We start from the raw sequence: 14160 nt of genomic DNA, 5'->3' as shown, positions 1-14160 counted from the left end.
AACATTCAGTAGTTACCAAAGCAAAATAAATTGTCTCGTCCATCCCAGTTCTTTTCCAGATAGTCTTTTAAATCTTTCCAATTTGCTAAAAAGTCCTCTGCTTCCATGTTATTAAGTTTTCTTGTCATTTTGTCCATTTCAACCATAAAAAGTAATTTTTTAATCCAATCTCCAATCTCCGGGACTTTATCTTGCTTCCAACATTGGGCATATACCATTCTGGCAGTTGTGATCATATACCACATCAATGTTCTTTTTGCCACATTGACCTCTTCCATTTTTAGTCCCAAAAGTAATATTTCTGGTTCTTTTTTAAATTTACATTTCACAATTTTTTCCATTTCTGCATGAATCTCAACCCAATTTTTTTTAGCTTTTTCACAAGTCCACCACATATGATAAAACGAGCCCTCAGCCTTTTTACGCTTCCAACATTTGTTTGACATATTAGTATTCATATTGGCAATCTTTTTTGGTGTCATATACCATCTATACATCATCTTATAACAGTTTTCTTTTAGATTATTACATGTTGATATTTTCAGTGCATTTTCCCATAAATATTCCCAAGATGACATCATTATTTCTTTATTCATATTTACCGCCCATTTTGCATAGAGAATTCTAGCAGCCATAGTTAAAAAAACAATCAAAGGGCGGTAATGGGTTATTTGATTGTTTTTTTTTAACTATGGCTGCCAGAATTCTCTATGCAAAATATTGGAAATTACCGGAGATACCAACAAAACGAGAACTTGTAAACAAAATCTTGGAGGCTGCAGAATTGGATAAATTGACTTTATTGATAAAAGGCGCAACAGACTCGACATTCCAGAATACTTGGTCACGGTTCTATAACTAGTATGATAAACATATGTCAGCAAGCTTGCAAGAGACAGACTAAGAGTTTACTAAATGAAATATATACCTGTTAGGATGATACAGACAGAAAAGTTGCTTACACAGTTCATCAGAAATTGTTATTAAGGTGGATTAGGCATCAGTATAAACATTGGTAAAAATGAAAATAACCCCCATGTATTTGTTTGTATGTTAGTAAGTATGTATATGTTATGATTGTTTGTGTATGTTATGTGAAAAATTTAATAAAACCCTGCCCCTTTGGGGGCAGTTATTAAAAAAAAGAAAAGAATGGGCAACCATGCCAAGGAATTGAAATGGATGTGGGAAAGGGTTGACATCTGGCTTTCTCCTCTACTGCTTCTTTATCTCGCTGGGAACCACACAAGTCTTCTGCCTTTTTTGAAGCAATGCTTCCTGAAACTTTTGAGTGAGCTGGACCACTGCAGATGTTAACTCTTGGAAACTATGAATAAACTGGTTTTCTGAAGGGGGAAAAAAGAAAAAGAAATGGGGAAATTCAGAGCCAAATGACACTTCACGCAGAGATACCATAACCGAATTTTCCAAAGTGGGCTTCAAGCTCATGAAGCATCTGGATTGGCACCTTCTTGCAAGTTTCCCAGGCATAATGCCTTCAGGCTCTTAATAACCCTTTTACCAAAAAAGAACAATATAATCTCAATCCGTGTCCTCCCCACCTCCAATACACACAGGCATGCTGGGATTAGCACCACCATTTTAACCAGGAAAACAGTGCAGAGGCATAGTGGCCCAGTCCTTTGTCCTGATCCAAATTACCCCACTTTCTGCTTTGTAAAGCCAGGCACATATCAGTAGATCTGATCACACATTCTCAGAATTATACATAATGTGGCTTTTCATGTCATGCCCAGCCTGGCTTGATCCTAATCTTAGGCAGGGTAAGGCAGCCCACCATATATTTGTTATTAAGGGGCAGCAAATTGCCAACTGTTTGGTTATGAAAGGATCGGCTGGTTGTCTGGGCTTTTGGGCCACTCCCATCATCCATTCTTCTAGCCAATCAAAGAAGACATGGCTATGATTGGCACATGTGGAACATCTCTCCCAGGCATGATCTGCTGAGGACAACATAGTTGCTGAGAGACTCAGGTGTAAACCAGGAACCAGGAGATCCCTGGTTCAAATTCTGCATCATCCATTAACCCAGTAGATAGTCTTAATTGGTCACAGTCTCAGCCAGTCCCTCCTGTCTTCAGAATGGGAATGCTCATCACTCCTTCTAATAGTAAACTGGATTGGCTGAATACCGAAGGGTGCTCAGGACAGCTTAAAGGAGGTAGAGAAGAAAGGGAAAGGAGCAGATGGGAATTATCCTGCCCTAAAGGCTCATAGAATATAGCACTATTAGGACCAAGGGGTAATTTCCCAGTGCTTTGTGGGGGGCCCAACACCTCATACAAACATAAGTGCCATCAAGTGACAACCGACTTATGGCAACCCCAGCAAAGGGATTTTGAGACAAATGAGAGTCAGAGTTTCTGTGCCATTCCCTTCCTCTGCAGAGTCTTCCTTGGTGGTCTCCCATCCAAGTACCGACCCTGCTAAGCTTCCAAAACTTGACAAGATCAGGCTACACCACGCTGCTTTCCTTCCCTCCCTCCCATTCTCCATTTGCTCGTAATAATAATATTTGCAAATGTAATACAGGCCAGGGTGCCCGGCCTTGCCTTGAAAAATCCAGGGAGGTTTGGGTGGGCAGATTTGAGGAGGATACAGTGTCACTTCTGGGTGACCATCTAGACTGTCTCCTCTTATCTCTACGGACTTTACCATAGAGACTAAGGAGCAATTCCTAGAGCATCACTATGTGGAGTCCATTTTTTTTCTCCGACTCCTTCATATCTCAGGAGTGAGAAATTGGGAGCGGTAATTCCCTACCTCTGATGGGTTAACGCGAGACCTAATACAGACCTACTCTACAGGATTATGCTAATGATTATTGAGACAATAGATGTGAAGCAACCTGAACCTTCTGGAGCACTATGCAAATGTTTGATGATCAGTGTTGAAGCAAAGTTGGTGTCTGTTGTACAGGTAACACTTACGGGCCTTTAAAACCTGGTCCAGCGATTCACTGAGGAAACTGAATTCCTCCCCCACGGTTCTGCCATCACAAGGTGTCTGAGAAGATGGGAGAGGAGGGACGGGGACCCCTGATGGGGGCAGTTCAGACAGGCAAGGGGGACAGGATGTTGAAGGCAAGGGGGAGGATACACCTTCAGGAGTGGAGGGAGGCGGTGGAGAAGACTGAGGTCCTTCTGCCAAAGAAGGTAGAAACACGTATTAGCTCACATACCCACAAAGATGTCCAAGTGTCAAAATCACATAATAAACACCCTCAGAGACGTATTCTCTACTTACTGCTTTATGTGGGTAGTTCTTAACTGGGAGAGGAGTAATAAGGGAAAGTCTTCATTACATAAGTCCTGGACTCTTTAACTCTCTCTCTCTCTCTCCACTTCAGATCACTTCCTGTAGCCGTTCCCTCATACTCTAGCTTCCCCATTCTCCCAAGTGGGGTTGCCAACCTCAGAATCCCAGCTGCTCTCCAGACCACAGAGATCGGTTCCCCTGGAGAAAATGGCTGCTTTGGAGGGTGGACTCTATGGCATTTTACCCAGCTGAGATCCCTCCCCTCCCCAGACTCCACCCTCCCCACGATCCACCTCCAAATTTCCAGGAAGTTCCCCACATGGAGTTAGCAACGCTATGGCCCTAAGTTTTTCCCCATTTAATTCGCTCATCCTGTTCAGCATACATTGATACACTTACCACTCTCTGCTGTGGGTTTGGGTCCAGAGGTAGAAGGGGCTGATGCATCCTGGGAGTGAGCTAGGAACAAAGACCGGAACCTTTCAATCACTTCAGTCTTCATTCCTTTAAGAACCTTTTCATTACTGTTGTACACACTGCTTATGGAACCAGTACTCTGCCACTGGCTAACAGTCCATTTACCTTAGTAGGTGCTCTTAACGCTTTCATGGTGCATATGTTAAGTGCCTTTGATGATTCTAATCACAGTAACTGAAATCTATCATGAACATATATTCAGATATTCACTCTGGTTCATTGCTTAAATGCATTGTGGGTAAAATACCAGCCTACAGGTTGGAGCCCAATCAGAATGGTGTGACGAATATGTGACAAAGTTTGACGGAACCAATAATTGTGATTTATTTCTAAGTGTCATAGGGGGTATAAAACCCTATGTCTCCCATTGTAACCCTAGGGAGAACTGCGGGGTCCAAAACCTTATTGGGTCTGCACCTCCCTCCTTTGTTGATCAATAAAGTACAAGATCTGATTCTCCTCTACAAGACTGCCGTGTGCTTTCTCAAATTGGGCTGGGGGAGCACAACCTTTGATGGAGTTTCTGTCTTACATTACAAAGAAAACATGCTACATGCTCCAGAGAAGACCCGTGATTTCTGCCTGGAGCCAGTGGGGTTAGACCTCTGCCCATATCAGCCACACTATTGTGATGTCATGGATTGTAGCTTCCATTCACTGAATTCTTCAAGCTTGGTTCAAGGGTGATCGAACTGATCCATTTTTGCTACAGATGGAATCACAGAAGGCAGAGGGATGTTAAGGAGGGCTTCCAGTGATCTGTGGCTGCCTGCCTAGTCCTTTGGCTCTTTCTGGTTACTATTTTTTAAAAAACTCAAAAAGCCCTTCAGTAGCAAGAGGGCTAATTGCACCAAATTGCATTGTTAGGAAGGAAGGCCATGTATCAATCTGCTGAAAGCCATGAACTGGTCAGAAGAACAATCTGTTGAAAAATCAGCGCCTTGTTCACCTCTGGCAAACAGGACACGAACCAAACCAGAGCAAGGGGGGGCCCTTAATTTAACTGCCTTGAAAAACCATACATGGGTATTTTGTACTATTTTCAAAGAGTTTTCAATTCAGTTCGATATCATGACATTACTGCTCTATGGGGAGAATTCCATTCAGTTGGAGGATGGCATTTTGTTGTGCCTTTGACTGAGCAGTCTTTCCTGAAGGCACAATCCTCCTTGCAATTACTCTGGTGAGCAGGTTCTGTGCCTCACTTGGTAGCCAAGGGGTTTTCCCATAGGGAATGTATATCATCTAACCCTTTAAATGCTCTGTAGTGTCAATTTAAACCCTACACTGACTGGCTTTCTTTTCTATTCTACGTTCCATTTATGACAGTTACACACCATGACTAGCACGAGGACAAAGAAGCAGCAGCTTTGGGGGTGTAATATATGATTAACCATCTTGAGAAGGAGAATGGAAGTGGCTGGCACTTAAGAAGAAGAAGAAGAAGAAGAGAAGAAGAGATTGGATTTATACCCTGCCCTTCACTACCCAAGGAAGTCTCAGAGCAGCTTACAAACTCCTTTCCCTTTCCCTCCCTACAACAGACACCCTGTGAGATAGGTGGGGCTGAGAAAACTCTGACAGAAACTGCTCTTTTTCAAGGACAGCTCTTGTCAGAACTATGGCTTGCCCAAGGTCCTCCAGCAGGTGCAAGTGGAGGAGTGGGGAATCAAACCCGGTTCTCCCAGATTAGAGTCCGCGCACTTAACCACTACACCAAACACCAAAGAGAGACAACACCCTTTATATGTTCATGAACCCCCCACACACACAAACTGAGTCTCTGGCACTCTCTCGGTGAATCAACTTGCATTGGACATCTATGATGAGTTCTTGTGACATTTGGGTCCCACCACTGTCCTTACCTTCTTATTTTTATCACTCTTTTAGCATAAGAAGAATCACTGATTGTGATGTTCAAGAATCAGATATGAGTTAAAGGTTAGTATGCCCTATGAGGCAAAGAATGTAGACTTCAGCAGACTTCAGCTAAAAGCACAGATGACAGTGCTGGATCATCACTGGGTCAAACGTTCCCCTCAGTTCTCTGCTTGGCCTTTGCTAACATGGGTACACTATGGCTCATTCACAGTTCACCTTTTCTCCCTTCACATGCTACCCAGCTACCAAAGGTCTGGCATTGCAAACGTCACATCAACAGACAGTGCTTCACCTCCCACACTGGCCTCTCCGCATGCTCAGTTAGTGATTCTCTGCACTAGCCCCATAAATAAGGAGTTCACTGCTTGAAAGCAGCTTCCTCCTGTTATCTCCCTCCCACCTGCTGTGAACATTTTCTGTTTACCAGTGAAAGTTTTTTTCAGGAATTACAAGAAGAACATTCAATGGTATTACTCACAGTGTATATCCACAGTGACTGGTTGAGCTGGAACACATTTTACGGTATTGCAGACTTCACAGGTGTAATTACCAGCCTTTTCTAAGTTTGCAGGGAAGATCAGCAGGTCTCCTTGATTTGATAGCCTTGATTGACCTTTATACCATTTGTACCAGATACCACTGCTAGGGTTACTGCGACTGAACGAACAGCTTAGCCTGACGGTGTCTCCCTCCTTTATGGGCAGCTGTTCATTTTGAATGGCAAGCTGGACATCTTTGGGAGCATCTGGGAAATCAGATCAGAGTGTTTCTTTATGGAAGATGCAGGTGGTGACGATGTTACAGTGAACTGGAGAATAACCAGGCATTGTAAAGATTCAATTAAAAATAGCTAATGTTGAACATCTGTATCTATTACTGCTTGAAAGAAAGGTCCATGTTTGTTTCTCCAGAAACCTGCTAGAGATGGCACACAATCTAAACCAAGATAAAATCCTAAAAAAAATTAAGAATTAACAACACTGGCGGAAGCACTACAAAAACACTGAGCATAAAAACTCATAGGACCACACTCTTTTAAGAGCCACCATTCAAGGCCAACAATCAACCAAACTAGCAGCTAGTAGCCAATCTCTCCTTTCTGGGGAAGCTGCCCCAGCCAGCATTGGCCAATCCACTCCAATCATTGCTGAATTATACAGAGTTTTGGGGGAGGGGCTTTGGCTCAGTGATAGAGCATCTTATTTGAATGCAGAAGGTCCCAGGTTCAATCCTTGACATCTCCAGTTGCAAGGACCAGGTAGCAGGTGATGTGCAGGACCTCTACCAGAGACCCTGGAGAGATGGTGCCAGAGTAGACAAGGCTGACTTTGATGGCTCAGTAAAAGCAGCGTCATGTGTTGAGTGACTAAACCAGGTTTCACAGCTCTTGACTGACAACCTGCATAGGTTGAAATACAAAGGCAATGCACCTGTTGACTTACCTGTACCACTCAGGGGATTCGATACCATTGACAATAGCATCATCCCAGATCACCTGCTTGGAGCTGCATCCACACTGGATATTACACTATTCCTGAGCTATAGCAATCAATCACAGCTCAACTGACTTTAACCACAAGCAATTGCTATAGCACTACAATAGGGTCATATCCAACAATGGGTGAATGAAGCTTGGACTGGGAGTGAGAGACACAGCACAGCCACATTTCCACTCCTGCCTTGCAGGTCAATTCCAGAAGATGGTGGTGGGGAGCTATTTCCCCCCCCCCACAACATGATGCATACTTTGATTGCATGCTGTAGTATTGCCACAGGGCTCAGGTTTTACCCCAAGGTGGTGCAACCCAGGGCTTTTTTTTCTGGGGGATCATGCCAGAGCGGAGTCCCTGAACCTGTTCAACAAAATTCTTTTTTAAATGTTTAAAAGTTCATGAGTTTTCAGTATACAGACTGAAAACTTCATTTCACTCTTGAGAGTTCCGGCACCTCTTTTCCCAAAAAAAATCATTCCTGATGCAACCTGTATGTCAGAGTGAGGTACAGAATACTTCCAGCTCCACCTCTCCTTTTCAGTTAATGCAGCTGCCACACCAATTGTCCTGCTCAGGGAGAAAAGGGTGAAGGTGGTCACCAGCCAGAGTGTCTTCTGACTGGTGATGACCCAGCTTTGGAATTCCTTTCACAGAGAAATCTGATCATCCTGGCACCATCCTGTTATCATTTCAGTGCCAGTCTCTCCCTCCTTTTCACCCAGACCTTTAAATAATGGGCAACAACTTCATTTTGCCTGTAGAAAGGGATTTGCGTATAAGTTTTTAATGTTGTGCCTTATTTTGGATTCCATTTTAGCAGCTGTGGCATTGTGGTTCTCTGATTTTAAGAGCCTGCTAATGGTGTGCAAACTCCCAGCAATCACAGCCACTGCCCACCAGGCACTGCCGGTCACTGGACAGAATCAGGCCAGCCAAATGGGGGGCAGTGATTGTCGTCACAGCACAATGACATCATTTCCTATGCGATACAAAATCAAGGGCATTATATTGGGGCAACGCTGTGGCACTTGCCCATAAGAGTTTAGGGGTGAGCACTAGAATGTTGCCCTGATGCAATGCCAGCAGTTCTGGGTCATGCCAGAAGTGATATCATCATGCTGTGATAGCTATCCCCCCACCCCGATAAGTACGCACACAAACACACCAACTCCTACCCTGCAATGGACCAATTGTTTCACACCATATGCTTGTTGTACTATGTACGTACTGAACATGGACAGTAGCAGAGATGTCATTGACAGGAAAAGAAAAGCAATGCTTGGAAAGAGGTGCTGTGATAAAATTCTAAGTGGGGTTTTTGATCTACACCCTGTACAAACTGTCCACAGTCCACATGTCATTTCTCAGTCCAGTTTTGGAAAATGAATTGGCTGTAATGAAACACACTTCACAAACAGCTCAATAACCAAGTTATTTCTTTTTCTCAAATACCCCCCGTACTCATGGGAACTGATCTTGGAAGACACCCAGGTGGCTATTATCATGCATTGCTCCCCCCAAAAACATTGCTTTTCCAAGTAAATGCATTGACTAATGACTATAGCAAACTGCTTCTGCATTTACTGCATCGCATACCATACTTCATAGGTTACCAGCCCCCTTGCAGCTACAGATAACAACTGAAGTAAGGACTGAGTAACCAGGCAGGTCTAGAGATGCAGGCACTTCCCCCTTTGCTGGTGGCCCCACCTATGTCACCTGCTTCCTTCAAACCAACACACATTTTGCATTCATGCACACTCCACTTCTTACATCTGTTGCTACTTACAAAGAACATCCAGAGTGACTGGTGAAGATTCAGACTGGCCAAGGCTGTTGTTGGCTACACAATAATAGGTACCAGCATTTTCGAGATGAATGGCATTGAAGTGCAGCCGGTCACTGTTTCGGAATACATCAGTCTGTGGAAGTTTATACCACTCATAATGGGAGATTGGTGGATTTCCTCGAGAAGAGCACTGCAACTCCACTTTTTCACCTTCCCTGATAATCCCTGGTGGCCTCCTCTCGACTTTAACCTCCTTAGGTGGATCTAGGCAGAAGATATAGATGCTGAAATTAGGAATCCTACTTCAAGTATTTCCTGTCAGTTCTTCAAAGGCCAAAAAGCTCTATTTCCACTGAGGGACAGGAGAGGACAGAAGCTGGAGAACGGAACAGAGTGATGTGCTTAAACAATTATTGCAGCCAGTAGAAAAGCGAGCTGTACCTATTGAAAAAGAGACACAACAGATCTGGAGATAGCACAGAAGGTCTACAATTGGCTAGTTCAATATTATCATAGTTTTGGAGGCTTCTGGTTTATAGCATCTCAATGGCGGCCGCGTTCCCAGGGAGCTCCCGGGGATGCGGTTCGTGAGCCAGTGGTTGGGAGGGGGTGCAATCGTCCGCACCTCCCCCAGGAGCCTTGCAATGGGCTCCTAGCCATGGGGCGGTTAAGGGTTGCCTTGTCTGTTCCGCTACCTAGGAAGTGCTCCCTTGCCGGTTTTTGTTAATAAATTGTATATAGTTAATAAAGTGGCCCTTGTTTGATCCAAACTGTTGTCCGTCTCGTTATTCCGGCTGTGGGGGCAAGGGAGCTCCCGGTCGCCGCCGAAGGCAATGGCGGCAAGGGCTGGTTTGCTGCCGCGGGGGAAGACGGGACAGCAACAGCACTGGGATGTGGGGTGGGAGGAGCCAGCCTGGTTAGGCTCGGCTCTGCTCCTGCCGAATGCCAGTTGCTGCCTCGTGCTCGCCCGCGCCCACCCGCCCTGTTTTCTAGTGTAGGCTGAGGCTGGTCACCCAAGGGGGCCAGGTAGTAATTTTTCACTATTACGCAGGATTGGCAATGGGGTGGTAGTGTTTTCGCCTACCTTACACTGGAGCAGTGGAAGTTTTTTGGCCGACGCCCGATAAAGACGCTAAAGGTACGGCTCCGTGGATTTTTATTTTTTTGGCTACTATCAGGATTTCTTAGCAATTGCTAACAACAACCTTCAACTTTCTAAACAATTTAACAGCTGTAAAGTTGAAGTGCTGGCAGAAATCCCAGTTTGAAGAGATAATAAGAGACAATAAGGATACTGCCTCGGCAATTGCAGGAGAGAGAAATACATGCAAGTTGGGGAACTTCCCAGAGAAAACCTCATAATATACAGTTTAATAGCCTATTGCTTTGGAGCAGTGGAACAACGGGTAGGGGCGTGGCTGTTAAATAGGTTGGTCACTTTGGCAGAATAGGGCAGGGATAAGGAAGCGGAAAATGGTGAGCACCTTAAGCCATCCCGTGTTTTGGGAACTGGGGGGTCTTCAGGAACGGCCTGTGGGCTATTAAGGCCCTGGGCCGTGAATGAGGATCCCCTCTGGGAACCTCTTGGGTAAGCTCCTCTCTGCAAGCTGTAGGGTTTCAGGGGTAGGCGCTCCTGGGAGGCTACCAGTGGCTGGGCTGCTGGTCGCAAGCCAGATTAATGGCTCAAGACCGGAGTTGGTGGCTCGCCCACATATTAGACAAGGAGGCTGGTCAGCCTGACACCTGCCTTGTCTGTTCCGCTACCTAGGAAGTGCTCCCTTGCCGGTTATTGTTAATAAATTGTATATAGTTAATAAAGTGGCCCTTGTTTGATCCAAACTGTTTTCCGTCTCGTTATTCTGGCTGTGGGGGCAAAAGCAGATTTCCTCTCAGAAGAGTTGGTTTTATCTGGGAAGAACTGGGGAATGGAAGAGGCTGGCATCACAAGCTTGAAGAGAGTCCCCTGCTGTTATGTCAATGATTCCCACATTCAACATTCCATCCATTGCACCATCTCAATGAATCAACTCACACTGGACATCTATGCGGAGTTCTTCTGACTTCAGGGACCCAACACTGTTCTTAGCCTCACATCTATAAGCACCGGAATGCTTGTCTCCTTCGGTTTCAAATTCAATTCTTTTGAGCTTTGGCTGGTCATCCATCAGTTGATCATCCTTATACCAAAGGTACTCAGAAACCTCTGGGTTGCTGCTCTTGGTCCTACACTCCAGAGAAAGTGTCTCTCCCTCTCGCATGATCGTTCCAGGAGAAGCTATCACCCGAACATCTTTAGGAGCATCTGAAATAAGAAACCAGTAGGAGAAAGACGCAGAAGTCAGATAAACTGTTTAAAAATGTGCTGGAAGAAACTAGAAATAAAACCAACATACAACTCACTGACACTCTCTGTGGCCATGCATGACTATAGCACCAACAATTCTCATGTTATATACTGCACTCCTTTACAAATATTCGCATGCAATATCCACATGTCACTAGGAGATACATTTGTCCCCCACTGTGCCCCTATCCCTTTAAAACAATTTGAAGCACTAGCCCGATCTTTTCCTCGCTGTGACTACCAAGCGTTCTGACTTGAAATGTGGTACCCTTTGGATATGTTGAGGGGAGCATATGCCTTGTTTTATCGGGGGGCGGTAGCATCTGAGAAAATTGCATTACATAAAATTTGATCCATAGGAACTGCCTGATGATAAAGTACCACTTCTGAACCTGACTGTCCCTCAACAATAAAGGCAATGAAGGCAGCGGGTCCCAGGACCTGAGATGTGCACTCCAATATTAAGTAATCAAATAGCCAAAATCTATTTTCCTTGTTGTTGGTACTATCCAGTCCATTGCTGAAAACAATGGCAATCACTCGTTTCCAGATATCTTGGGGAAAGCTATCTTGGCCACAGTTTTATTTTAAGAAACTGTCCAGACGTTGTTGTTTTTTAAATTGTCCATTTTGCTTTTCACAGCTTTAGTGAGGTTGCAGCAGAACCAAGAGGAAAACACTGAGTGAAAAGTGGCAGGAGAGGGAAGGCTGGCCGCTCATGTAACTGATCGAGATGATATCCAACAAGAAGAGTTACACAGTGTGGCCACAAAAGAAGATTACCAAGAGAACCTATCACAAAAGCTCAGCTGTTAGTGTCTAGCTTTAAGGGCCTTCTAATGATACAGTGGATGCACTCATGTATATTCAGGGCACTGCAAACACACACACACACAAAGGATATGTTGCATTAAAGTGTGGGATACCTCTTTCAACTTTCTCCTCTCCCCCTTTTCCCGTTTTGAATGCAATGGCGAGTAAATCTTTTTAGCCCATCTCGATTAAAATTTGATTGTGCTATCACAGAACAAAGGGAAATCCTCTGGGTTTAGGCCTAGGCTATAATTTGGGTTTCCCTGATTCAAATCCCCACATTTGGGGACAACTGAGAACTTAGAAACAGAAACAAATCACTACAAATTTTTAAAAAAACCTCCTTCATATTAACAACATTTCCTTAATGCATTCTGTATGCTGAAGCTGTGTTGGTATTCAAGATGTCCAGAACAAGAGGCAGACTTTTATTGTTTACACATACAGCAGTATTTGTCCTCCCAATAAAGTACTTCGTCTTTGAATTACATTACAAATGTCCTTGTTCTATGACACTCTACTGGACCCAGCTTTCACAGTTGGCATTGAGGCTAATCAAGTTCAGTGTGTATTTTGTTCAGGTCAGGCAATATCTTCTTTTCAGGGTCTCTCCCCACCCACTGTGCCCAGATCCCTCCTCCTTACACAAAACTCACATTTCACATCCAGCTGCATGGTGCTTTTGGATATTTCCGACCAATTCCGTTTTTTCAGGGAGCAGATGAGAGACTTCCCATGGTCCTCCCAGCTCATTTGCAAATTCACGACTGTTTGGATCACTCCATTATTGCTCGTCGTTCTTTGTGAAGACAAACGAGTCCCTCCTAAGCCACTGATAGTCAGTCTTAGTGGTTCCTCAGGGCAATGGTACGGTACAGAGCAGGTCACTCTCGTCCACCCTTCTCGGATATCTCCAGGGCTGATGTCCATCTTAGGAACTGGAGGTGACTCTGCACTCAGAAAATAAATTGGGATATGCCCAAGTTATGGTTAGGGGGAAATCTCAAAAGCTATCCTTGCAGAAGTGTGCAGCTTCTTCTGCTGGATTCTGCATGGACACAGAAGCTTCGGCCACATATCTAAATAACAAACACTCGACCCACAACATGCAGCCCCGACCAACATGCTTTCACACATGACACCTGTTCGGATAGGGACTTCAGGAGACATAGTGACCTGCTCCTGATGTAAGGAAAAATTCCTCTGCTTGCATGAATGGCCACTGACAGTCCGTGTGGCACATGTCAGGGGCTTCCTCTAATGTTGCAGGAAACGTCCAAGCTGCTTCCCCTCCTCTCACATGCGTAGTAGGGAACAAGTTTCCCCTCAGATGGAAAGAACCCTGGTTATCTGGTCCATTGCAGGATAAGCTAGAGATGTGTCCCTCTCCAGAGCTCTCTTTTTTTAATGGAATCATCTCTCTTATGGCATACAAATAATTTCTCAGAGACTTTTAAGGCAGCTTTTTATAGCGCCCTCTCAGGAAAATGGAAAAAAACCCTCATATTTGTGTGACCCAACATGATCTTTTCTGAGATGTATTTTGCAGCAGGTTCACAGTACTTTAAGCCCTATACAGAAAAGACTGGACCCTAACCCTAACCCTAACCCTGAGAAAACTTGCCCAGTAGTGCAGCGGGCAACAGGGCACATTTTGCTATGTCTAGCCTGTGGGATAACGTTCGGATGACACACACAACACTAAGCAGGTCTGGAAACTTTGTAATTTTGCATAACATTTTCCATTGACGTGTCAGTGAATTAAAAGTAAGTTTATACCCTTTTAAGTATTTATGTTCCCTGACCTGGAAAGCCAGTTTGGTGTAGTGGTCTAATCTGGGAGAACCGGGTTTGATTCCCCACTCCTCCACTTGCACCTGCTGATGTAACCTTGGGTCACTCACAAGCTCTGGCACAGCTGTTGCTGAAAGAGCAGTTTGTGTCAGAGCTCTCTCAGCCCCACCCACCTCACAGGGTGTCTGTTGTGGGGAGGGGAAGGGAAAGGAATTTGTAAGCTGCTCTGAGACTCCAAGTGAAGGGCGGGGTATAAATCCAATCTCCTCCTCCTCCTCCTCCTCCACCTC

At 44.6% G+C, this 14160-nt stretch overlaps 1 protein-coding gene and 1 long non-coding RNA gene across 2 annotated transcripts in view; both read right to left on the bottom strand.

The window, feature by feature from the left end:
* Positions 1-2957: 2957 nt before the first annotated feature.
* On the bottom strand, positions 2958-6314 carry LOC107122299. The gene is made up of 3 exons (XR_001482904.1): positions 6116-6314; positions 3679-3738; positions 2958-3164 (listed from the first exon to the last, which is right to left on the bottom strand). It is a non-coding gene; the product is annotated as an uncharacterized LOC107122299 (long non-coding RNA).
* Positions 6315-10934: 4620 nt separating this feature from the next.
* Positions 10935-14160, bottom strand: part of LOC107122283 (B-cell receptor CD22-like) — a 37357-nt gene continuing 34131 nt past the window's right edge. The window contains exons 9-10 of the mRNA XM_015425332.1: positions 12733-12875; positions 10935-11221 (exon numbers count right to left, since the gene is read on the bottom strand). Coding sequence (XP_015280818.1) covers positions 10935-11221; positions 12733-12875 — 430 coding nt within the window. The remainder of the gene's footprint in view (positions 11222-12732; positions 12876-14160) is intronic.

Source organism: Gekko japonicus, unplaced genomic scaffold (genome assembly GCF_001447785.1).
Source record: "Gekko japonicus isolate JY-2015 unplaced genomic scaffold, Gekko_japonicus_V1.1 scaffold4338, whole genome shotgun sequence".
Lineage (NCBI taxonomy): Eukaryota > Metazoa > Chordata > Lepidosauria > Squamata > Gekkonidae > Gekko > Gekko japonicus.
Note: the sequence above shows the minus strand (reverse complement) of the source record. Positions and strands in the feature narration are given on the sequence as shown.